The 23,038-nt window shown below is 45.2% G+C and overlaps 1 protein-coding gene across 1 annotated transcript in view; it reads right to left on the reverse strand.

The window, feature by feature from the left end:
* ATP8A2 (ATPase phospholipid transporting 8A2) overlaps window positions 1-8,604 on the reverse strand; it is a 701,182-nt gene extending 692,578 nt beyond the window's left edge. The window contains exon 1 of the mRNA XM_036300527.1: window positions 8,449-8,604. Within this exon, the coding sequence (XP_036156420.1) occupies window positions 8,449-8,488 (40 nt within the window). The 5' untranslated portion in view covers window positions 8,489-8,604. The remainder of the gene's footprint in view (window positions 1-8,448) is intronic.
* Window positions 8,605-23,038: the final 14,434 nt, after the last annotated feature.

Here is a 23,038-nt window from a genome sequence, read left to right on the forward strand (position 1 = left end):
TGAGGTGTTTTACATCCCTTTTTTGTAATAAATCTTCAAACTCCCATGTGCATGTGACCCAGCACAGCGCAGTCCTGCCACATCACATATACAGCTGGTGGTCACCATACCAGACAGCATAGATCTAGAGAGTCACCTTAAACTTTGACAATGTCAGACTCTAGAACAGCCGTGGGCAAACTACGGCCCGCAGGCCGGATCCGGCCCGTTTGAAATGAATAAAACTATTGAAAAAAAGGACCGTACCCTTTTATGTAATGATGTTTACTTTGAATTTATATTAGTTCACACAAACACTCCATCTATGCTTTTGTTCCGGCCCTCTGGTCCAGTTTAAGAACCCATTGTGGCCCTCGAGTCAAAAAGTTTGCCCACCCCTGCTCTAGAAAGTATTGCCTCCTCTGTGCAAAGTGTCCTGGGCTCTCTGAAGGGGGGGATATAGGACAGGCGAGATGGAAATACGACTTTTCCACTTGCCGCTCACCAGGAAGAGCTGCTACGTCAACCCCCCACCTCCCTGGTTTCCATGTCTACAGCTTGTTGATTCCAACTCAGCCAGTCACTCTGCCCTCATTATACCTCAGCTGAAATAGCCCCTAACTGTCCGCTTCATTTGCAGTCTTCACTGGTCTTCACTGTTCACACCCAGCCCAATTTATTTTTACCTGCGGTGCCTTCTCAATCACCGGCCCACAGTGGAGTCTTCCCTTCCAGAAAATTTGCCTGAACTCTAACATCAAGAAATCAGATAGTGGAAAAGTTAAATAGAGTTGAATAAAAGTATTTCCAAGAATCAAGGAGGGTCAACATGAACATGAACTTAGTACCCAGAAAGTCTATTTCAATTATTCTTGCCAGCACAAATGAACAGCACTGGTAATTTGGGGAAGGGTCATGGGGGATGTGAGCAAGGAACACAACCGAGACAACAGTCACCTTATGCTCCTAGCAGCCTGGTAGGCAGGACTCAGCTGCTGAGTCTAGAGATTCCAGGGAACAGACAGGTCACTTAGTTTGTCTGCCACAATAACTCTTTGGGCGTTTAAAAAAAAATTATTGTAGTTTTAAAACCAAAGTTATGTTTCCTCAGTGCATTAGACAGAAAAGAAAATAGAAAAGCGTCTTAAATACAGATAATCGTTACGTGGCTAAAAATAGTTGATAAGAGGACTGATCCTGTAGTGCACTAACCCGAATATATCATCAGCCAGCACACTGCTTCTCCCTTTGAATATGAGTGACCTTCTCCATGACATGAAGATATTTTTTAAGGCCTGGGGGGCGGAGAGGAGCAACCATCTTTGAACTCAGTGTCTGGAGTGAGATTCCAAATGTCAGAATAGAGTACTTACTCCATGTAGGGCTTGTTTACCCTAGTTTCCGAGAGGGTCAGTCTCGGTAATGTGCTTAAAATATTTACTGTGATCCTGGGATCTCAGTGCTCTAATGGCTAACATGGCATCTCCAGGCAGCACCAACGCTTCACTGAAATGTCTGAAATGTGACATTTGCTTATTATTTGGCATAAGATTACAAAAGAGTGGAAAACTTACTTGCAAATGTAAAACCTCTAAGGATTAAATCACTTTTTAGGATGAAATTTGAGGCTACATCAGATTCTGGAACTTTACAGAGAAGCAGTGAGCAAGGTAAGATGTGAACGGTCAGAGCAAGAAACTTGCACACATAAAAAATATGCGCGTGTGTGTGCACCACACACACACACACACACACACACACACACATCTATGGTTATATAATATGTTGGCCCAGTGAGCCTTCCATGATCATTGCTGATGAATAAACAGTGTTTTATTCATGCACTCTTGTGAATATATCTGTGCAGGTAGACCCAGGTACCATGCAGGTGTGACTGTGTCCTTTTGTGCCGTCAAGGTATTTTGCATGTGCAACTGACTATCCCACGTCAGCACTGCTCTCTGTCTAGGCAGGGCCCTCTCCTAGGTCCTGTTTCTGTGCCTGCCCTTGATGATGATGGGGAGAAACTCCCCAGGCATGGAAATGAGATCACTTTTATTTTTAGCCTTCCTTAATGGTTGTTAACATTCGCTCTGAGCACTTTTACCGGCCTAAATGGATGTAAGCAACCTCTTGTATTCAGTGTGGTATTGACCAGAGGTTATATTTAGTACATATAAAGTTCCAAGGAGGAAAGGTAGATACCCATCTTTAAAGAAGCTCTATACACATCCTTCCATAAATGTTTGAAAACTTCTTAGAGAATAATTTTAATTTATTTGTCTAGCTGGCACCTCTATCAGATCAGGTTTTGAGATAAAACATCCATTGGAAAACTAAAATGAATTATTAAACAACTGAAGCCATCAACTGAGGTGTTTATTGGTCACCAGTAGGGTAGAAAATGGCCTTGAAGGCAGGACTACTTTTAATAGAAGGTGATAACCTTCAGAGACATTAGAGGATGAACACTATAATCAGAGTGCTTGGTAGGCAATCATACATCTGGATAATGACACAAAAAGTACACTTAAGTTCTCCAATAATAATTCTACGTATGTAGTCATGTCCTAGGTAGGCTTCCGTTGCTAGATTTAGAGGGTGAAAAGATGACAACTGAAGTTTTTGCCAATTCTGCTGCTATGCAGAATAAGTATCTAGGTGGAGGAGTTGGCCTTGGCACACAGAAGACACTCAATATATATTTGTTAAAATCCACAACTCTGTTTCTACTCTGTCTCCCTTACTCCCAAAAGGCTCCATCTTGATCAGACTAGAAGCTCCATAAAGGCAGGAGGACCTCCCCACCACATTAGTCTTAGAATTCCCACCCCCTGGTAAAATGTCTGAGACACACTGGCACAAAATATAACTTTGGGGAATGTTAGAACTGACAAAAATACAACTGAATATCCAGGTTAAGAGATATATCTCATAGGCAAGAAATAATAATCCCAAAATTATTTTACTAAATAGTATGCATTTTAGCATATAATCTTGAAGCAGATTGTGATCTTTGATCCTTCTATTACTAGTTTGTAACAAATGAGAAGCATAATATTAAGGGAGTAAATTGACACTTTAACAGAAAAACATAAAAGTCATTAAATGATGAGGAATACCATGCGTGTAGTTAAGAAGACACATATAAAAAATGTCTATTCTCCCCAGATTGATGTATAAATTTAAAGCAAATTTAAGCAAAATCCTGATGTTTTTGTTTGTTTTGTTTTCAGAAACGGCTCTTTAAAAATACATGTGAACCCTAGCCAGTTTGGCTCATTTGCTAGAGCAGTGATGGCAAACCTTTTGAGCTCAGCATGTCAGCATTTTGAAAAACCCTAACTTAACTCTGGTGCCGTGTCATGCCGGGAGCTGGTCGATCCTTGCTGTTTCAAGGGACCTGGCATGTATGGCATACTGTTCTTAATATGTTTGCTCACCTTCTTGGCACTATGTGTTTTAACCAAGGTCACCTCTCTGAGAAAGGTTGTTTCCCCAGGTAAGGATTTTCCCCTGAAGTTAGGGAGGGAATAAAACCCCTTAACTAAGTGCCAGGCGGGTAATTAATCACTTTAACTATGAACAATCATGCTTAAGCTACATAATCTTTACTCCCTGGAATGGAGATAAGAAACGCCCTAACCTTTGGAATAGAGATTGATAGGATTGGAATCAACTGGTATAAATACAGATGTAACGACAACAGGACACAGAACCTAGACATAGAACCTACACAGAACCTAGAGACAGAAGAACTTCGCTGGAGAGAACATGGCAAAAGATCCTGGACAGAAACTGGCCACAGAACCTAGAGACAGAACCTAGCGAGAGAACCTGGCTGAAGAACCTAGAGACAGAACCTGGTTACAGAACCTGGATAGAACATGGCAAGAGAACCTGACTAGAACCTGGTGACTGAACCTGGCTGGAGAACCTGGACAGAACCTGGCTGGAGAACCTAGCAAGGGAACATGGCTACAGAACCTGGCTACAGAACCTGGATAGAACATGGCAAGAGAACCTGACTAGAACCTGGTGACTGAACCTGGCTGGAGAACCTGGACAGAACCTGGCTGGAGAACCTGGCTGGAGAACCTAGCAAGAGAACATGGACACAGAACCTGGCTGGCGATCCTAACCAGAACTTCGCTGGAGATCCAGACCAGAACTTGGCTGGAGATCCTGGCTAGAGATCCTGGCTAGGCTGCTGATCAACTGAACGCTGTCTCCGTGTCATTCCTTCTTCACCGACTCCGTCTACACCTTTGGGGACCCCTGGACCTGCTGGGGTTGGACCCCAGCAGTGTCACATATAGAAATTTTTTGATATTTGCAACCATAGTAAAACAAAGATTTATATATATATATTTTTTTAAATATATTTTATTGATTTTTCACAGAGAGGAAGGGAGAGAGATAGAGTTAGAAACATCGATGAGAGAGAAACATCGATCAGCTGCCTCTTGCACATCCCCCACCGGGGATGTGCCTGCAACCCAGGTACATGCCCTTGACCGGAATCAAACCCGGGTCCTCTCAGTCCACAAGCTGACGCTCTATCCACTGAGCCAAACCGGTTTCGGCAGATTTATATTTTTGATATTTATTTTATATACTTAAATGCCATTTAACAAAGAAAAATCAACCAAAAAAATGAGTTCACGTGTCACCTCTGACACGCGTGTCATAGGTTCACCATCACTGGGCTAGAGCATCAGCCCACAGACTGAAGGGTCCCAGGTTTGATTACAGTCAAGGGCACATGCCTAGGTTTCAGGCTTGATCCCCAGTAGGGGGTGTGCAGGAGGCAGCTGGTCAATGATTCTCTCTCATCATTAATGTTTCTATCTCTCTCCCTCTCCCTTCCTCTCTGAAATCAATAAAAATATATTTTTTAAAAAACACATGTGAAAAGCAACTCATCCAAGATGGCTATAGGGTCATATGCATCCCTATCCATGGCCCCAGGACAAATGGTGAGCCCTGCCCCCTCCTTAGTCATGCTCACCAAAAAATCCTACTTCCTGTAAAAAAACAAAAAAACATACACACACACACACACACACACACACACACGAAAGGGACCAAAAAGAGCCAAGACATTTTTGCATCATGGGCAAAGAAGCTGCCCAAAGCCTGGAGTGCTAGTTCTGCAAATGACAAGGGTCCACTCCAGGCTCCACACCTCTATCAACTGAAAAAAAGAGATTCCAGAGCTCAGGACTCTCCTTGGCCGCGCCAACATCCAGCCAACCTCTCCTCGCAACACTTACAGCCTCACTGCCTCTATCTGCCTGGGTCATCATTCAAACCCACCTTGTGAGGCCCTACACCTGAGTCCACTGAGTCACCCCAGGGAGCCCACACCATCCAAGTCCTCCCTCTTCCTCCTAAAGTACATAAATATTCTAGATAGACCCCATCTTTTAAACCCATCCTCTCTGTCTTCTGGAATTTGCAGCCTGTTATCAGTAAAATCCTCCACCTTGGGACTTATGTCCTTCATTGCTCTGCTCTGATGACCCTGCTTCTCAAAGATCTCAGATCACTGTCCCTCCCTTCTCCCTAAAAACCTCTTACTTTGACATTCATGCCATCGACTCTATGAATACAATAAAAATCTTAGAACAAAACAACCTCTCTGGAACTCATGTCCTCCTCCAGCTACCACTCAATTTACTCTCCCCCTTGTTTCTACAGAATATATTCAAAAGAGTTTTCTGGACATGCTGTTCCCATTATCTGTCCTCTTTGTCTGTCTGGAAACTGTTTTATAGACATTCATCCCGATGATGATACAAAAACTTCTCTTTTCAAGGTCACCAATGACCTCCACATTGCTAAGTTGAACAGTTGGGTCTCAGGCCTCATCTTTCTTGAGCTCTCAGCAGCACTGGGCACAACCGAACAGTCCCTTATTTCTGCACATCTGCCCCTACCCCAAGGTGCTGAGCACCCCTCTCAGGGTCTCTGCTGATCTCACTGGCCATTCTCTCAGCCCTTTTACTACTGCTCTAGTCTCCCTGACCATGAAATGTTGGAGTGCCCAGGACCCTGTCCAAGGACTCCTCTCTTTCTGGGCACATCTGTATACACTGGCTACATAATTTGCAGAACCCAGTGAAAAATGAAAATGCAGCCCAGCCAGTATGGCTCAATGGTTAAGTGTTGACCTATGAACCAGGAGGTCATGGTTCAATTCCTGGTCAGGGCACATGCCTGGGGTGTGGGCTCAATCCCCAGCATGGGGTGTGTAGGAGGCAGCCGATCTATGATTCTCTCTCGTCACTGATGTTTCTCTCTCCCTCTCCCTTCCTCTCTGAAATTAGTAAAAATATCCTATGTAATAAGAGAGGAATATGCTAATTAGCCATTACATCCTGAGGCGTAACAACCAAGTACCTCACGACCAGATCACAGATCAACAGGAGGGTGGGCCAGCAAGACACAAGCGGGCTTCAGAGAGCTACAGGAGGGGGCAGGGCAGCAAGCTATGAGGGGGGAGAGGAGAGGGGGAAGGTGGGTTATAGGAGGACAGGGCAGCGGGTGGAGAGCTACAGGAGGGCAGCAGCAACCTACTGGCGCATGGACTCATGTGCAGGGCTACTAGTATATTAAGAAAAAAAGAAAATGCAGGCCCCCTGTCCAAAATTTATTAAGACTTCCAAGACAGCAGCAGCCAATCATTAAAGCAAATGTAAGCCTCTTCCATGAGCCAGGCCCTGTGCAACTGCACAGTCACACACCCATGGAGCCGTCTGCTGAGGACTCTTTTTTTAAAATATATTTTTATTGATTTCAGAGAGGAAGGGAGAGGGAGAAGGAGAGAAACATCAATGATGAGAGAGAATCACTGATGCGCTGCCTCCTGCATGCCCCCTACTGGGCATCAAGCCTGCAATCTGGCATGTGCCCTTGACTGGAATCAAACCGAGGACCCTTCAGTCCTCAGGCCGATGCTCTATCCACTGAACCAAACCAGCTAGGGCTGCTGAGGACTCTTGAATTTATTTCTCTGGACTAGAACAACACTCCCCTGAACTCTAGGCTCATACATCCACTTCCCTACTAAACATCTCCACGTGGCTCTCTAGTATGCACTCACCTGTTCAAAACCAAATTCCTGACTACCACCCCCTCCCCTCCACAAGAGAGAGAGAGCCCTGTTCTTTCTGCAGTCTTCCCCATCCCGGTACATTCTTCCAGGTTCTCAGACCAAAAACCTCTGAGCCAGCTTAGATTCTCCTTTTTAGGTAAGCCTCATCCAAGTCATGAGCAAATGCTGTTGGCTCTACCTTCAAACATATGGAGGATGTATCCACTCCCCCTCCTTCCACCTTAGCTCTGCCACCGGGACCATCTGGCACCTGGATTACTGCTGTCCCCTCCCACTGGGCACAGCCCTGGTTCTCCAGTCTAGTCTCAAACCATATGCCCTGTGATAATTTTACAGTGGAAGTCCCCTCAAAATGAGTTTAAAGGTGCCCTCACATTACTCAAATTTAAGAAAAACTGCTCTACATTACCTGATAAGCTGTTTGCCTTTCACATTACCCAACTACAGAAATAGTAAAGTCACTGGTTCTTATATGCCTGTTTTCTCAAAACAAGAAATAAAAAGATTACACGTAACCCCAGCTCCAAACTGCAACCCCTGGACCTTCCTCACATCAAACATCTACCTACAAACCTTCCGAGAGACCCGAGATGGAAAGAATCTCATTGTTTTTTAAACTCCCTTTCTACTTTCTATTATATAAGGGTCTGGGGAACGTGTCCTGTATCATAATTACAAAGCATACAACGCAACAAGATTTTTGTTTCTAAATATGTTTTTTTTAAAAAAAGATTTTAAAAAAAGAACAAAATCCAGACGCGAGCGGTGGGGGATGCCGTCTGAAGCACCGGGGGCAGCAGGCGGCCCACGCCCTGGCGCCTGCCGGCTGCAGCCCGCGCGCCCGCGGTGGGTACGGTTGCTACGCGGAGGCCCCAGGGCCCAGGAGCGACAACACTCGCGTGACCCTCCCGGCTCCCTCTGAGCCCCGCGGCAAACCCCCTACACCGCGAGGCGGGCCCCCGCGGGAGGGGCACGGTCTCGGCCCTCCCACCGCGCCCACGGCCGGGCGCTGCGGTCCCACCCGGCGAACTGCTTCCCGGGCCGGCCGCCGCCGCCGCCCGAGCAGGAGGGGACGGGCACGCGCGCAGCGCCACCCGCGCACTTGTCCGGGGCGCGGGCCGGTGCCCTGACACCACCCCCACCCCCCCTCCCGCCCCCTCGCCGGCCATTGGGCTTTCCCGGCTTCGCGGGACCGCGGCGCCCGGCCCCCGGCCCCGGTGAGGGCGGAGCAGAGCTGCGCAGGAGGCAGCGGCTGAAGAACCCGAGGGAGGGGAGGCCGCGGAGGGCGGGGCAGTGTCCCCTAACGGCGCCCGCCCCCCGACCCTCCCACCCCGTCCCTCCCGTCTCACCAACGGACGAGCGGATCCTGGACCTCCCCGGCAGGGACATCTTAGGCGCTGTGTCCGGGCGGGAGCCGTTCGGCCTCTCGCCCCACTGGGGGGCGACGCAGCCCCGGGCGAGGGGCGGACGCGGCGCGCAGGCGTGGGCGCAGGGCTGGCGGCCGAGGCTCGGGCGGCAGGTGCAGCGGGAGTGCGGGCACCGAGCTGCGGGCACCGAGCTGCTGCGGCCGCCGCCGGGAGGCTGCGCGGCGGTGCGGCAGCGACGGGCCAATGCGGCGGCGCCCGCAGTGGCCCCGCAGCCGCCCTGCAGGCCCGGGAGGCGGCGGGGGGAGGGGTCCGGCCCCGGCGGGGAGCCGGCGGGAGAAGGAGCGGGGCAGGGATTCTCTGGAAAGTGGCTCAGGAGGAGTCTGCGATGGTGCGCAGGACTGCGGGCTTGGGAGGGGGGGGGGGGGGGCGATGCGGTGGGATTTGAGGGTGGGGTACGGATCAGCGGGTTAGGGGGCGCTTTTCCATCTGGCCTGTCTAGTATTTGCCTGTCACTTCTCATAGGGTGCCTGTGTCTCCTGTGAGTAACAGCTGGGAACTCATAACCTCCCTTCTTTTCGCAGTTTCTGTTCTTCCATGTCCAGTTTGGTGGGACCTGTGCAGGTTCTTCACGGGGATGTTATTTCTCAGGTGTCTCCAGACTCCTCCCCCGCAGCCCCCACAGCCTGTCTAGAATTCTAACTAGTGGCATGTTAAAGCTGTAAAAACCCTAGGAAGCACTTACCGCCACCACCCCCACACACACCCGACACACCCACACTCACACCTTCTTGCAAAGAAACAAAATCATTGAAAGGTGAAGTGACTTGTCCAAGGTCACTTGATCTATTTTTGTTTTTACCTGTCAATCAGTGTTCAAACTGTGCTTCCTCCTTCTGAGCACAGTTCCATAAAAGGGGGGAGGGGGAAGGAGGGGGAATACACACCTGAATCTTTTTAATTTCTGAAGAAAATTCTGACCTCAGGGTGAAAAAGAAGGTTTGTGTGAGAGCCTGACCCTGCATTTACTGCTGTGATCATTCTGCTTCGCTTAACATCAACTTCAGGGACTGACAAGGAGAAGAACAGAGTTGAGCACAAAGATCAGTGCTGGGGAGACAGAGCCCTGTGTCCCCCAACTCCTCCCTGCCAGCCTCCTCTCCCCGGGGACTTCCTTGGGGAAATGCAGTAGGGAGCAACAACTTGCTTTGTGAACTATAGGCTGGCATTATAGCTTCAAGTAGGATTCCTTGCCTGTCTATTCTGGGCCCTCAAAAAAAAAAAAAAAATGTTTCTGATAAGAAATGAGTCTTTAGCTGGGAGTTGAGGAAGAAGACATTTTTCTAAATTGTTGAGCTGAGCTTCAGGGTGGGAGATGTTTTCTCAGTGGGTCTCCATAGGTGCTGAGGGTGACCTTACAGCGAGTTACTCCTAGCAGGGAGTTTGTCAAAAACTTTGTCACTAATGAGCCAGTAAATTTTCTTACCAATGATAACTCTTTCAGGACCTAAGCAGAATTGAAAGGGACTTGAGTGTAACCCCAATTTTAAGGTAGATTGAAAAAAAAATGTTTCTAAAACTAGATGGGAACAGAAAATGTACATAGAGGTTATTTTTTTTTTTTCAGGAAAGAACCTAAATAGGTTAAATGTAGAATATTTGCCTTTCACCACAGACTGATGCAGTGTCCTACCCTGATTTATTGCAACCCCGTCATGAAATGGGTTGTTGCTTCTGTTTTCATATTTATCTTCTAATAACCAAAACTGTCCTGACAATTGCTTAGTGTGTTAAGATAGTTCAGTTGCACACCTTGAAGAGCACAACATAGTTGCCACAAGTGGTAGATGGATGTCGCACTTGCACTTGTGGTATCTCGTTGATTGCCATGGGTAATTCCCCTGACCTTTGGAAGTTAGAAAGATTAGCATGGCATTTGACCACAGAATTCAGACCTAAATCCTATCTATATCTATATATATCTATATCTATCTATCTATCTATCTCTATATCTATCTATATCTATCTATATATATATATATATATATATATATCTATATATATATATATATATATATGAGAGAGAGAGAGAGAGAGAGAGAGAGAGGCCTGGTGCATGAAATTCGTGTGGGGGGGAGGGGGGCAGCGGGTGTTCCCTCAGCCCGACCTGCACCCTCTCCAATCCAGGAGCCCTCAGGGGATATTCTACTGACAGCTTAGGCCTGCTCCCCATGGTTCTCTGCTGTCTGCGGGGCCCGCTTGGCCGCTCCCAGGTCACTGCGGGCGACGGCCAAGCAGGCCCTGCTGTGCGTGGTCTGCAGGGCCCACTTGGACGCTCCCAGGTCGCCGAGGCTACGCCCAAGCAGGGCCTGCTCTCAGTGGCTGCCCTCCGGGACTGGAGGACTCCAGCGGGGCTGAAAGGACTGGGCACCGCCATCTTTGTGTTGGAGTGATGGTTCATTTGCATATTACTATTTTATTAGATAGGATATATTTATTTCAGAGAGGAAGGAAGAGGGAGACAGAAACAGACAGATCAATGATGAGAGTCATTGATCAGATGTGTTAAGCCCACAACCCGAGCATGTGCCCTTGACTGGAATCAAACCCGGGACCCTTCAGTCCACAAGCTGACGCTCTATCCACTGAGCCAAACCAACCAGAGCTAAATCCTATCTTTGGTGTCTTTTAGAGATATACTGTATATTCCCGAAGGACAAAAGTGGCACATGATCAGTACTTATTAATAGCCTTAGAATCCAAATGACAACAGGTCACTCAGTAAATCCTTTCCCCCTTTCCAGACACCTCCTAGGAGGAAGACAAAGAAGATCAAATGCAAAATGCAGAGCAGCAGGGATATCAGAGAAATGTATCTTGTCTCTACCCTCATGGAAGCAAGAATTTCTCAAGAAAGAGAGTCTGCTTCCATTTCCTAGAGCCAGCACCCTGGGCCTTCACAAGTCTATAATAGAAGCAGCCTGCAGAAGAAAGAATTCCTGAGGAGACAGTCCAAGAAGGATACACACCATGCCCTACCACTGTGTGTTGCTACGTATTGTTGAGCTAAATCAGAGCAGCTCTTTTCTTCCTTGTGGATGAAGTCGAGGGAAAAGAGGAATTGGAGTTTTCTTTCCCTGAAAGCCAAATGTCTCCATCCTCTCGCACTATCCTATATGCCCCTCTCCATAGGCAATGAGACTAGCCAAGACACATCCAGTTCCCCCAGAGAGAGGACACATGCCTTCTGGTGCTTTGATCACACCAAGGAAGGGAATCTGCACACTTCTATTGACAGCACACTCCCGTGTTCAAGAAGTAGGGTTTCCGGGCAGTTCTTCCTATGACCATCTTAAATTTCTTCTATTTTAATTAAAACCCATTCTTTCATACTTAACCATCCTGGTTCTAGAGGACAACCAGCTAGCCCCTTCTCAAGAAGTTCCTTCATGCAAATGAAGACTTTAAGTCAGTTCTTAAGCTCTTCTTTTCCTCAGACTGAAACACTATTTTCTTTTTTAAATGTTCATACATGTAAACATTTTATATATAGATACATATGTCTATACATATATAAACATTTTTTTAGGGGAAGTGACTGCCTGTTTGTTAAGACAGTCACAAAGGCCCAATCAGTCCAAGGGGACCTTTTTATAATATGTATAATGTAAAAAGGTATGAATATATATTGTAAAAAAGGTATGAATAAGCATAGAGCTATCATCCATGTACCTATTCTCCAGTTTAAGAAATAAAACAATATACAGGCAGTCCTCTGGTTACGTCAGACTCAACGTACGTTGTTTTGTGGTTACGTCACCATCTCCCATTTACAGTATTTATAAAAAAAAGTTCCGTCATTTCGACATATGTACATGTGCTTTATGTTTTTTGTTATTTATTTACCACAAGTAAAGGTCAGGAATTGTTATCTTTTAAATTTTTTTTACTGTTTCACCTCATTACTGCTATGTATGTCTCCATGTGAGTGACGTAGGTGCTTATGTAGGTGGGTTCTGACTTACGGCGAAAATGGCATTACATCGCGCTGTAGGAACGGATCTCCGATGTAACCCAAGAACCTACTGTAAACACAGTGGAAGCCACTAATCCCCAACCCCTTTCCTTTCCTTCTGTCCCCAGACCAATTTCATTTTCAGCTTTCTTCATAGAGCAGCGGTTCTCAACTTGTGGGTCGTGACCCCTTTGGGAGTCTAACGACCCTTTCACGGGGGTCGCCTAAGACCATCGAAAAACACATATATAATTACATATTGTTTTTGTGATTAATCACTATGCTTTAATTATGTTCAATTTGTAACAATGAAATTGGGGGTCACCACAACATCAGGAACTGTATTAAAGGGTTGCGGCATTAGGAAGGTTGAGAACCACTGCCATAGGGCCTTTTTTCTCTTTCTCTGTTTTATTTACAAATGAACAAACTAAAAAGCAATACTGACTGTAGTGGGTAAAGGATCTAGGGAAGATCTTTTAATGCAAATCTTTCTTCTTCATGGTGGTCTTATTCAGCATTCTGTAAATGCATTTTGATGATTCTTTTGACACTTCCTCAGATTCTTTTCATTCTTAATCATCGTTTTTAGAAAGCAGTGTCCCAAACTGGACATAGAAGAAATCTTCAGTAGAACTGTCAATATCTATCTTCCTAATGACAAAAAGGGCAGTTGTCCCATACCTAGTCCCCCTCAATTATTTATTAACATTTATGCCTGGCTTGTGATGCTGGCTGCAATTGAAATTTTAGCTGGGTTTGTCATCTGATATACCTACAGGTGGACTCTCTAAGTAGCCTGGCCTTCCTCACATGTTTGATGGACTCAAAGGGTTCCAGGAGACAGAACCACCTTCTGACTTAGTCTTGGAAATCATGCAGTATCACTTCTATCACATCCTGTTTGTTGAGGCAGTCACAAAGGCCCCATCAGTCCAAGGGGACAGGACATAGACTCTATTACTTGATGGTAAAGTGACAAAATTGTGGAAGAGCATGAGGATTGGAAACACTGTTGCAGCCATTTTTGGAAATACAATCTCCTAGAACTAGCAGCAAGCAATTTTGATGTTAATTATTATTTATAATTGCACCAAAATCATATAATATGTATGGAAAATTAATGAAAACTGCCAGACCTTCATGCTAAAAACAGGGCATTTGGGCTCCCACAGAGCAAAACTGAAGTACTTTACCAGATCTCAAGTTTTACTATCATGCTAATACTACTCAAGACATTATGATGTAGACATATAAATAGATCATTAAAATAGAATAGAGCCCAGCTAGTGTGGCTCAGTGGTTGAGCATCAACCTATGAACCAGGATTCCTGGTCAGGGCACATGCCTGGGTTTCAGGCTTGATCCCCAGTGGGGGGCATGCAGGAGGTAGCCCATGTGATTCTCATCATTGATGTTTCTATCTCTCTCTTCTCCTCTCTGAAATCAATAAAAATATTTAAAAAAAAATAAATTCAAATAGAGAATCCAGAAATAGATCCATGTACTTATGGTTAAATAATTCAAAGGCAATAAAATAATTCAATAGTAAACAATCCAAATATTCATCAAGTAAATGGATAAAAAATTGCTGTATTTTTATATAATGGGATATGACTCAACAATAAAAAGGAATAAATTACCAATCTATTCAACAGCATAGATGAATCTCAAAAACATTAAACTGACTGAAAGCAGGACAGAAAATGATACATAGACTGATTCTTGTTAAAGTAACCAGATTTGACCCAAGATGGAGCCCCTCATGCTAAGCTCCACATCAGCCAACCAAAACTTAATTTTCTATGCTCTATGCTCTCAGCTTTCCTAGAAAAGGAAGGTTTAAGTCAGTGGTCGGCAAACCGCAGCTCACGAGCCACATGTGGCTCTTTGGCCCCTTGAATGTGGCTCTTCCACAAAATACCATGTGCGGGCGCGCACGTACAGTGCGATTGAAACTTCGTGGCTCATGCGCAGAAGTCGGTTTTCGGCCTGGGAGAGTTTATTTTGAAGAAGTGGCGTTAGAAGAAGTAGGGGATGTCGGTCAGTCAGGCGACTGGAGATGCCCACGCAGGCTGGCCACGGGATACGCAGGGCGGGGGAGGCGCGAGATTCATGCACGAGTTGAGGCTGGGAGAGTTGCAAGGGGTCGACCTCAGCGAATGTACCTCAATCAGATTGAGGACGTTTTTAGCAAAGGCCAGCTTAGGAGTACACTAAGTTAATAACAATGTACCTACCTATATAGTTTAAGTTTAAAAAATTTGGCTCTCAAAAGAAATTTCAATCGTTGTACTGTTGATATTTGGCTCTGTTGACTAATGAGCTTGCTGACCACTGGGTTAAGTCAACCAATCGGTACTTGTGTGCCCATCACAAATTACTTAACCCAGCTCCAAGTCTTCCCTTTGCTTTATAAGAAAAGTAACCCTGCTTTAACCAATCTGGAAATGACCTTGTTCTATAAAATGTTATTGCCCTGGCCAGGTTTCTCAGTTGGTTGGAGCATCATTCCATACATCAAAAGGTTGTGGGTTTGATTCCCAGTCAGGCACATACCTAGATTGCAGGTTCAGTCCCTGGTCCAGGCAAGTATGGGAGGCAACCAATTGATGTTTCTCTCACATGGATGTTTATCTCTGTGTGTCTCTTCCTCTCTCTCTAAAAATCAATTTAAAAAAATACACTCAGGAGAGAATAAAAGAAAGTCTTACAAGGTGCTCAACATTACTAATCAACAACAAAATGCAAATCAAAACTGCAATAGATTAGAATGGCTATTATAAAAAAAATAACAAAAAAGTGTTGATGAGGATGTGGAGAAAAGTAAATCCTTGTACACTGCTAGTAGAAATGTAAATTGGTTCAGCCACTATAAAAAATAATATGGAGGTTTCTCAAAAACTTAAAAATAGAACTACCATATGATCTAGCAATTCTACTTCTGGGTATTTATTGAAGAAAATGAAAACTAACTTGAAAAGATATCTGCACTCCCCCATGTTCATTGCAGCATTATTTACAATAGCCATAATGTGAATAAAACCTAAGAGTCCATGAATAGATGAACAGATCAAGAAAATGTGATACATTCTATACAATGGAATATTATCTAGCTATAAAAAAGAACAAGCCCTAACTGGTTTGGCTCAGTGGATAGAGCGTCAGCTGCAGATTCAAGGGTCCCAGGTTCGATTCCGGTCAAGGGCATGTACCTTGGTTGCGGGCACATCCCCAGTAGGAGGTGTCCAGGAGGCAGCTGATCTGTGTTTCTCTCTCATCGATGTTTCTAACTCTCTATCCCTCTCCCTTCCTCTCTGTAAAAAATCAATAAAATATATTTTTTTTAAAAAAAGAACAAAATCTTGCCATTTGGGACAACATGGATAGACTTTGATGGCATTATGCTAACTGAAATAAGTTGAATAGAGAAAGGCTATTATGATCTCACTTATATGTGGAAACTAAAAAAAAAAACAACCAACTCCAGATACAGATTGCTGATTGCCAGAGACTTGGGGAGTGGCGGTAGGAGGAGTGAAATGGGTGAGGGTGATCAAAAGGTACAAACTTTCAATTATAAAATAAATAATTTCTGGGGATGTAATATCCTATATAATAAAGAAGTAATATGCAAATTAACCCTCACACCCTCACAAGATGGCTGCCTACCACCAGGCCAGCAGGAGGGTTAGTGAGGGATGACCAAACGACTGAACAAGCAGGCTATTCAGTCTGGGGCGACTAGGCCAGCGGGGGGGGGGGGGGGGGGCCGCAGTTGGGATCAACCAGGCCAGCAGGGATGGGCAGTAAGAGGTGACCAGGCCAGCAGGGGGGTGCAGTTGGGGGAAACCGGCCCAGCAGGGAGGGAAGTTGGGGATGATTAGGCTGGCAGGGAGTCAGTGAGGGGCGATTAGGCCAGTGGGGGGGGGGGGGCAGTTGGGGGTGACTAGACTGGCAGGGTGGGGTAGTTAGGGGCAACCAGGATGGCAGGGGGTGGCAGTTAGGAGTGACCAGGCTGGCAGGGAGGGGGCAGTTGGGAGCAACCTGGCTGGCAGCAGGGGCTGTTAGGGGCGACCTGGCCAGCAGGGGGGTCAGTTAGGGGCAATCGGGCAGGCAGGCAGGTGAGCGATTAGGAGCCAGAGGTCCAGAATTCTGAAAGGGATGTCTGACCACCGGTTTAGGCCCAATTGGGCCTAAACCGGCGGTCAGACATCCCCCAAGGGGTCCCGGATTGGAGAGGGTGCAGGCTGGGCTGAGTGGACCCCCCCTCCCGTGCACGAATTTCATGCACTGGGCCTCTAGTATAGTTAATAATACTATATTGTATATTTGAAAGCTGCAAAGAGAATACATCTTAAAAGCTCTGATCACAGCAGCACCATTTTGGGGCTCAGCCCATCTGGTTTTCCAGATGACCTAATCTATATATATAAAAGCTAAGTGACCATCTGACCATTCGACTGTTCGACCATTCGACCAGTAGCTATGATGTGCACTGACCACCAGGGGGAAGATGCTCAATGCACAGGCATGGAAACATGGAACAGACTGATGAATCTCAGAGGGAAGCAGAGAGAGGGGAGGACAGGAAGAGATTAATCAACGATCTTATATGCATACTAGAGGCTTGGTGCACGGATTTGTGCACTGGTGGGGTCCCTTGGCCTGGCCTGTCAGGATCGGGGCCGAAACCAACAGTCTGACATCCCCCAAGGGGTCCCAGATCCCGAGAGGGCATAGGCAGGCTGAGGGACCCCACCAGTGCACAAATCCATACATTCATAATTCTTTACCCCTTTTGGCCTCATACATTCCTCCTTCAGCAACCCTAACATTTGGTGCCTAACAGGAGGGTTCCACAGGGATGGAGAGCCATCACTCTGGCTTTGGTCACCCCAAGTTTGCTTCTCGGAAAGCAGATGGCAGCGGCAGCTTGACCTGGATTTACCTCCAAATCCTACTTGGGTGACATGATTGCCAGCCTCAATTAGGCCTCCCTCCCTTACAGGCCCTCCCAAACCAGCCAAGGAGGATGCCAGATCGGGGACCTCTCCTTCCCATTGTTGACCCCACACTCAACACCCAACACTGGCTCATTTCATTTCCGGTAAGTGACAATTAGATCACCCTTTCAGATACCTGATTTGCTCATCGTCTCAGACCAAAGACCTAGCGCTAGGCCAGAAATCCTATCCGGTCCAGCTTTGGCCCCCAGGACCAGGTCTCACAGTCTCCACATTGCAGGGGACACCCAACACATGGATTAGACTGTCCTCCTCTCTCCAGAGCCTGACTAGTTGGTGAGGATGCCCTCCCTCTAGTCTTGCTCCCTGGGTCTCCCTTTGTTGCTTACCTCCTCTTCCTAATTTACAGCACAGGGAATTTTTTTCTGTCTCCCCCAGAAAACACTACTCTTGGATGTCTCATCCTTAATCTGAACACACTCAGCCTTTCCACAGAGGTCCGGCCAAAGTGGCCTATCCATAATCTAAATTATTCACATTGCCCCGAGATTTTAACATTCTCCAGGACTTAGACAATTTCTGTCACCACAATGGGAAGTAGTCAGAGATCCCAGCCTTCTTTATACTCCTCAAATATCCTTCTCTCTGTCAGATTTGCTCTACTCATCAAAACCTACTTCTCCACTCAAAGCCCCTTTTGCTGACCCCAGACCTTTCCACCCTGAGGCTTCTGATCATTATTCCCCAACCCATTAGGTCTCTCAGAGTCTCCCTTTTACCCTTCCAATCACTCAGGTCTCCATTCCCCTCCAGGACCCCGGAACCCACCTCTTTATGTCCCTCCTCCAACTGCCCCGCTGTCTTCAGACTCCATGTCTTCTTCCACCACCTGAACCTCTTTACTAAGCCCCCTTCTTACTCATTCCCAGACAGCCCAGCCTCCAATCCCTGTCCTTCTCCTCCGAGAGGTGGCCAGGACCAAGGGTTTTGTCCTGGTACACATCCCATTTGCCATGTCCAACTTCGCACAGATTGAGAGGCATCTTGGATCTCTTTCCAACCAACCTGACCTCTTTTACCAAGGAATTTGAGTACCTGACCCAGTCCTATGGCCTGACCTGGCATGACATCTATGTCATTCCTGTCCTCCTCTCTAACCCCAGAGAAGGAGCACATTTGGTTAGCAGCTCAGGACCATACTGATGCCCTCCAAAGACAGGTCCCTGCAGCCAACTTGAATGGCTCTGACGCAGTCCCCTGAACTGACTCAAGATGGGATCAATTCTCCAGGGCGCCAGCTCCATAGCCAAATGATAATCTGTCTTATTGCCGGACTCAAAAAGGCTTCCCCTAAGGCAGTCAACTAAGATAAACTTAATAAAATCACTCAGGGCCCTGATGAAAACCTAGCTCTCTTCCTCTCCCACCTCACGAAGGCCTTACAGAAACTTACCTCCTTAGACCCTATCTCCTTCGAGGGAACCCTTCTTCTGAACATCCATTTTATATCCCAATCAGCCCCTGACATACACCACCAACTTCAAAAAATAGACACAGGTCCATAAACCCCTCAAAAAAGACCTTGTTAACCTGGCCTTTAAGGTCTTTAATAAAGAGATGAGGAGATGCAAATCCAAAAACAAAGGTGAGATCAGGCCAAGGCTGAGGCCCAGAAGGAGGCCTCCCAGCTCCTAGCCACCGCTCTCACGAACCCCAAGCAGAGTGCCAGTCCTCCAACCACGGGTGAGTCAGGGGCTAAGCCTCCTCCGGGCCCCGTGCTTCAAATGTAACAAGGAAGGGCACTGAGCCAAGTCCTGCCCAAACCCGAGAACCCCGCCTGGGCCCTGCCCAAGGTGCGGAAGGGAAATCAGACTGTAATCTGGCCCCTCAGGTCAGACCTCAGCCAATCCAGCAAGGCCACCCTCTGGATCTGGTTTGGAGCTCCCAGACCTCCTAGTACTGGCCACTGAAGACTGAAGCTGTCCAGGCCCTGACAGGGCCCCACAGACTTACATCACCAGGACAGAGCCTTGGCTAACCATTGTGGTGGCAGGTAAGCCGATCTCCTTTTTAATTGACACTGGGGTCACTTATTCTGCCCTCCCCAAATTCGCTGGGACCCTTGTCCCCTCCTCAGTCTCTATTATGGGGGTTGATGGACTAGTCTCACAGCCATTAGGCACCTCATCTCTATACTTCATCTTACTAGACACCTTCTTTATCCACTCTTTTCTCATTCTACCTTGATACCCAACCATGCCCGCCACACATCCCCTCATAAAGCCCAACTGTCCCACCAACTGACCACAGTCACCTACCTTAGTTTCACTCTCACTCCACAAAGTCGAGCCATTACCTTAAACCGTAAATGCCTTATCTCCTCCATGGCTGTCCCCACCTCATGACTGTCCCTAGTCTCTTTACTTGAACTCACTGGGTACTCTGGCCTTTGGGTTCCCAACTTTAGTCTTCTCGCCAAGTCCCTCTATGACACGGGGAAGGGACCCCTCACTGAGCCTTTAGATTCCAAGGCCAGCATTATCACCCCTTAAATGCTCTGAAAACTGCTCTCACCTTAGTGCCTTCTCACAGCCCCCTTCTCAAAGAACAACTTTCTTTACTGCAAACTGCAAACTCTTATTTAACAGTCCTGCTACTATCAAAATCTGGACTCATTATCATCCAAACCTCAGCATGTTATCTCTAAGGAAAAATGTGGCAGTTTTAAGTCCAAGCATTTAGAGGCCTGGAAACTGCAGTCCTAGAACAGGCTGTAGGACCTGTTCCCTCCATCCCCCTCCCCTCTCAGCCTTTTCCCCAGCCTCATATGCCTACACATAATTTTCCAACGTCTTATTTGGCAACTTAAAAGCTTTGGAGCATTGCTGAGTTAAATAATAAACATCTAAATATTTCAATAAGTTTTAAGTTTACCTGATTTTAGCTTTTGTTACAGAAAATCTAAAAGTAGATTTGGAACTGTTAATGTAATGTCTTGTGCTTTGTTAAAGGTATATTTCTTGAAATTGAGAATGTTCATAAATGTCAATCTAAGAAATGCTGGCTGTTTACTTTTTGGTTATCATTGGAAAATTAAGGTTTCTAAGAGTTAAGAATTCTAATTAAATTGAAAAGAAATTGCATGGTTTTTTAAAAATATGTATATTTTTTATTGATTTCAGAGAGGAAGGGAGAGGGAGAGAAAGATAGAAACATCAGTGATGAGAGAGAATCATGAGAATCATTTACTGGCAGCCTCCTGCAAGCCCCCTAGTGGGGATTGAGCCCACAACCCGGGTGTGTGCCCTTGACTGGAATCAAACCCAGAACCCTATAGTCCACAGGCCAACACTCTATCCACTGAGCCAAACCAGCTAGAGCAGAAATTGTATGGTTTTGATAATAGAAGGCATGAGGCATGGACATGCATTTTGAAGGAAGAAGAAAGTGAATGAAAGTTGTAAGAATGTTTGTGAAAGTTGTAAGAAGGTTTGTGAAAATTATAGAAGGTTGGTAGGGAGAAATGTTAAAAGGAAGTCAATAAATGACACACGATGCAGCCACCTAGTAAATCCTATCTTCCTAAACCAAGGACAAGTGAAACTAAGAGAATAAACCTCATGTTGGTATATTAGACTACAGCACTCCAAACTAATGTCTCTTTCCTTCCACCAGACCATTGTCATAATTCGTATTGTTCTAGCTTTTGCCTCAATAATACTAAAATTTATAAAACAGTTTGTCTCTACCAGGTTAGGCAGCTTATACCCTTGGTCTTTCCTCCCTAAAGATAACATCTAGACCTCAGTTTTTATTTCAGCTCCAGGCCCAGAAAAGCAGCAAAACCAGACAAGTGACATTGTGGCAGCCTCAAGACCAGCTTTTACCTTCCAAGTCACTCAACAGTGTCTTCACCAACCAGTCTCTTGGGGAAATCATACTACTGAGACTCCTAATCCAGCCAACTACTATCAAAGTCCATTCCCCTGTGATCATGACGCCCCCCCCTCAGCAGGAAGTAAATACAGAAGATAAGACCTTTGTTCCTTTTCCATAAATCAAAAAGGCTGGAATGGTAGGTCTGATAGAATAATTGAATGGACACCCCCTCCCCTGGGAACTGACCTTTAGACCATTTCACAACAGACATTCTCTTTTGCTTAGCACTTGTAAGGCCACATTCCACTTGCTAAGACCATTATCTTTCCCCTCAGGACCTGCCCAGAGAATTCTCTGCCCAGAAAAAGCCCGCCTAGAGTCCTTTAAAATCTCTGACTCCCTATCCTGGGTGCTGGCTCCATTTTGGGGCTCAGCCCATCTGGTTTTCCAGATGTCCTAATAAATTCATAATTCTTTAAAAAAAATGTTCTGATCACAAGAAAAAAATTATAACTATATGTGGTGATGGATGGTAACTAGATTTATTGTGGTAATCATTTTGAAATATACACAAATATCACATTGTTATATTGTATATCTAAAACTAATGTTATGTCAACTATATCAGAATTTTTAAAAAAATATCTTGCCTTGAACAGCTCTTTGGAGTTCCTTTCCATCTCCTAGATTGGATGCTGCTCAATTCATGAATCACTGAATAACTTACTTGATCTAGTAAATTGACCTGTAAATTGTCTGTGGGAAGTTTTAACAATTCCATTTAAATGAAGTGTAAGAAAAGGCAAAAGGCGCTAAGGGTCAGGTTGTAGAGATTTATAGAGAAGGGACTCAAGGAAACTTTCTGGAGTGATTAAAAGGTCCTATTATTTTTTAAATAAAGGTGTGGATATTGATGTATTTTCAACTCATCAACCTATATAATTAAAATCTATAGCTTAACCTTTAAAATAACAATAAAGGAAGTGAATTTTTTAAATGTTTGCACTAGGATACTAGGATATTCATGTTATTTATTATAGCAAAAATGTGAAAAACAAGACCAATGACAAAAAAAAAATAAGACCAATGACAAAAAAAAATGAACAAATAAGCTTAAATATTTCTTTAAAAAATGATTCTCTTTAAAAATAAAATTTTTGAAGACTATTTAATGCCTTGAGAAATTATTCAAAATATAATGTTGAATGAACAAAGGAAAAACACAAACCTGTATATAGATTATGATCTACTTTTAATATACATATATAACATATATAAATTACACATTCATATATAGATATATAACAGAGAGAGAAGTATTAAAATGTTTATTATAAAAAATGTTTATTATAATTATCTGTGGGTGGTGATTTTTATTTATTTCTTATACTTCTTGGTATCTTTCCATTTTTTTACGGTAGGATAATAAAGACTGTCTTCTTAAATGAATTGTAGGAATATAGTGAGTCCATCAGCCCAGAGTTGTTGCTGTAATTTCACTTGGTTGAACATATACAAAGGATGAATGTCAGAAAATAATCAAAGTGAGTATTGCTGGTTGCCAAGCTGAACTGGGGGGACAGAGGGGATGTCATAATAACTGAGTAAAGACCCTCTTCAGGAAATGCAATTCAGCTGCAAGGTACTGGGAAATTCAGCAGCTAACACAGCAACTTGATGACAAGTGAACAAGTCTAAACACGGATGAACTTGT

This window comes from Myotis myotis, unplaced genomic scaffold (assembly GCF_014108235.1).
Source record: "Myotis myotis isolate mMyoMyo1 unplaced genomic scaffold, mMyoMyo1.p scaffold_m19_p_3, whole genome shotgun sequence".
Taxonomy (NCBI): domain Eukaryota; kingdom Metazoa; phylum Chordata; class Mammalia; order Chiroptera; family Vespertilionidae; genus Myotis; species Myotis myotis.